This window comes from Sitophilus oryzae, unplaced genomic scaffold, assembly GCF_002938485.1.
Source record: "Sitophilus oryzae breed Bouriz unplaced genomic scaffold, Soryzae_2.0 scaffold_1633_pilon_pilon, whole genome shotgun sequence".
Classification (NCBI taxonomy): Eukaryota; Metazoa; Arthropoda; class Insecta; order Coleoptera; family Curculionidae; genus Sitophilus; species Sitophilus oryzae.
Window position 1 is genome coordinate 70,965 of NW_022146318.1, and position 3,440 is coordinate 74,404.

The following is a 3,440-nucleotide window of genomic DNA, read 5'->3' on the forward strand; positions in this document are numbered from 1 at the left end:
GAAAAATAATAGTGTTTAAAAGTTATTTACCGTTTTGTTCTATGCCCATATGCAAAATATAAAAAACAACCCTTGTATTCAATGGTTTTTAACAAAAAAAATAGTTTTAATAAACGATATATTTCCATTTGGATAAAAATCAATAAAAAGTTGTAACAACGATTTTGTTGTTACTAGGTAAATTAATGAAGAATATTATATAAGTAATAATTGGGTAAGCCTCCAATAAAAAAACGTTTCTTTTAATTGGACTCAGATTTCATTTCCTCTTCGTGGAGAAACCTCTGCATCATGTGACTTGATTGAGGTATATTTGATATAACCGAATTATGATCGATAGGATCTTGAGGTTGTAGTGTGGGCGCGAGATTATTGTAGATATCCAGATGGGTTTTTTCTTCGATTCGTTTCTTAGTTTGTTTGCGCTCTTTTGCTCGGCGGTTCTGGAACCATATTTTAACCTGTCGCTCAGATAGACCCAGAGTTGCTGCCAATTCTGACTTGCGACGGATTGTGATGTATTTGTTTACGAAGGTGAACTCCTTTTCCAGCTCTAGTCTTTGATGATCTGTGTAGACCACGCGGTACTTATCCTTTGTTCGCGTTTTACCTGTAACAAAAGAAGCAAAAAATTAATACATACATACACACGTGACCAAAATGATAGCATATATCGTTTAAAAATGTACGGAAAGAAATTTAAAGGAATCTTTTTTTATTCTCGCTCTGATAATCTGTAATAAACATTTTTTTTTTGTTAAAATGGATATGTTAAACAATGTTTATCGTTCAGACCCAATATTATTACAAATTCTTGCACGTTTCGATTTGTGGTCTCTCAAAGAAATTTGACCATTGTTTTGGCCTTAAAATGCCTAGAAACATTATTTCACAGTTTAATAGAGCCAGAATAGTTACACTGTCTCAACAGGGCTACCGGCAAGTTGCAATAGCTGAAATTTTAGGACTTAACCAAAGCGATGTTTCGCGAATATTAAAAAAATTCAGGGAACAAACGAGGTTACAGACCGGCCTGGAAGAGGTAGAAAGAGAATTACTACTGCTGTGCAAGACCATCAAATATCCCTATTTATTGCACGACGCAATCCCCTGCTTTCTAATACTGCTATTAAAAATGAGTTCGCTCGCCTTGAAGGAGTAAATGTTTCAATAAAGACCATAGCAAGAAGACTCCATGACAGAGGATTACATTTAAGGAGGCCTCTACGTGTTCCAAGCTTAATTTACAGCACAAAATTACGCGACTACAATGGGCTGAGGAGATGAGAGCAAATGGACCTAATTGAAATTTCGTCATGTTTAGTGATGAAACAAGAATTGGCCTAGTGTCAGACTCGCGACGAACTTTGGTCTGGAGAGCATCTGGAAGACGAGCACGCTTGAACGCAGCTCAACGCCGTGTCCCGTTTCAAGGAGGAAGCATTATGGTATGGGCAAGTATAATACACGGAGCTCGAACTCATATCTTAGAGACGTTTTAGAGCCTATTGTGCGTCCATTTCGCGGGGCAGCGGGAGATGAATTTGTTTACATGGACGATAATGACTCCCCATCGCCCTTTAGCGGTTCGCGAACTTTGTAAGGAAGAGGGTATAAGAAAACTGTGGTGACCACCGATGTCTCCAGATATGTATGTGATCGAGCATGCTTGGGACATGCTAAAACGCCATATTGCCAAAAGGAATGATCCTTAAATGAATTGAAACCTTAAATGAATTGAAAATTGCTGGGCGCGAAACACTGAGAAGTCATTCCTTAACATCTTCTGGACAACTTAATTGAGAGCATGCCACGTCGTCTCACAGCTTGCATTGAGGCTCGAGAAGGCAATGCTGTCTATTAGTTGTGAGAAATAATTAAAATTGTTTTCAATATTTTCTGTTTAAAATGAAATTTGTTTTTGTTAATTTTCACTCATTATGAAATAAAATTATAACAGCCTAGTAGCACTTAGTTTTTTAATTTTATATTAGTTAGTCGTGTAGTAAACCAATATGTCCAAAAATAGAATTAATTAACCAACTGTACACCATTTGTTTCTTCAATCAAGCGGTATTAAATCGGAATTAAAATATGGCTTTAAAAATATTAAATTGGTATTAAGAAGTCTTTAATAAATAGTATAGATGTATAAATTGGATGGATAATTTAATATAATCAATCCAATTACGCCAGTGTCATTAAGCGTTGAAAAAGAAATGAAAAAGCTGTGTATTTCTTTTTCTGGTCCCTTAAATAATTGTTCTACCAAATTATCGCCGGTAGTGCCAGTTACGATCTGGTTTTTATGAAACGTAAATAATTGTGCATGTAGTTCGTTCAAATGAACGAATCGTAGGAGGCGATTCAATATGAGAAATTGAATCGTGTGATTCGTTTCACTAAAAAGGATCGTAATGTCCATCACTAATGGAAACTCTGTTGACAGAAGATATATATTTTATTTTGTAATTTTTCTTCTAGTGGCAAAATACGGTGTATATATTTTTGAAGAAGTATCAATAAATTAATCTACTTAAAAAATGGTGCCCGGTGGCGTAGAGGTACAGGCTCTCGTCTACCAATCTCAAGGTAGTGGGTTCGAATCCCATACCCGGCATTTCATCAGCCGACCATTTTTATTAAAATAAAAATAGTTTGGGTACCTAGGTCGACTCAGCCTTAAACGAGTACTTGGGATTCACAATCCTGATGTAATAATAGGCGGTTGAAGCGTAGTGCTAGCCACATTACCTTCCTTGTATACCGAACGGCTCTAGTATGGCAAGCTGTACCTTGCTACTCCCAAGACGTCAAACGCTATATACGGGAGCTATTATTATTATAATAATAAATTAATACAAGTTTTTCACGCGTCACCGTTTTACATGAGCTCCGATGTCTTGAAAAAGGCAAAGTTTGTTCCTTCATCCATTTCGTGTGATAAGCGACCGATAGCGGACGATTAGACAGGATTAGCGAGCGGCGAGATGAAACCCGTCGGCAAATGTTTGTCGTCGTGCGATAACTCGAGTCGACCCTCCCAGGCACCTGACAACGTGTGCATTGTGAACGAGTCCTGTAAGCACAAGGAAAACAAACATCCGAGGCTCACCAGGGTTGTACTCGAAAGGCGAGAGAAAGATGGCGAGGAAGGAAATTAAGAAACATCCTGTGTTTGTTCAGCTAGATTCAATAAATTATGAAGCGACTAACGTTCAACAAGTGTAAAATGGCCAAGTTGAAATTACACCAGTATTATAATATAAATGGTTATTGATGCGATTATACTGGGTGGTACATCGCATGTAAATGCTGAAGGGATCAAAATATGTTGTATTAGACTTTTTTAAAGAGGCCTTAAAGTTGTACTTTCGTCTAGAATTTCATTTTATTTGGAGTGGTCATTTAAAAGATATTTTTTGCAAAAATCTACCTTC

At 36.9% G+C, this 3,440-nt stretch overlaps 1 protein-coding gene across 1 annotated transcript; it reads right to left on the minus strand.

Moving 5' to 3' along the window:
* Positions 1-242: 242 nt before the first annotated feature.
* LOC115880562 (homeobox protein CDX-1-like) lies at positions 243-3,067 on the minus strand. The gene is made up of 2 exons (XM_030897792.1): positions 3,052-3,067; positions 243-610 (listed from the first exon to the last, which is right to left on the minus strand). The coding sequence occupies exons 1-2, from the start codon at positions 3,065-3,067 to the stop codon at positions 243-245; spliced, it is 384 nt and encodes a 127-aa protein (XP_030753652.1).
* Between the last annotated feature and the right edge of the window lie 373 nt (positions 3,068-3,440).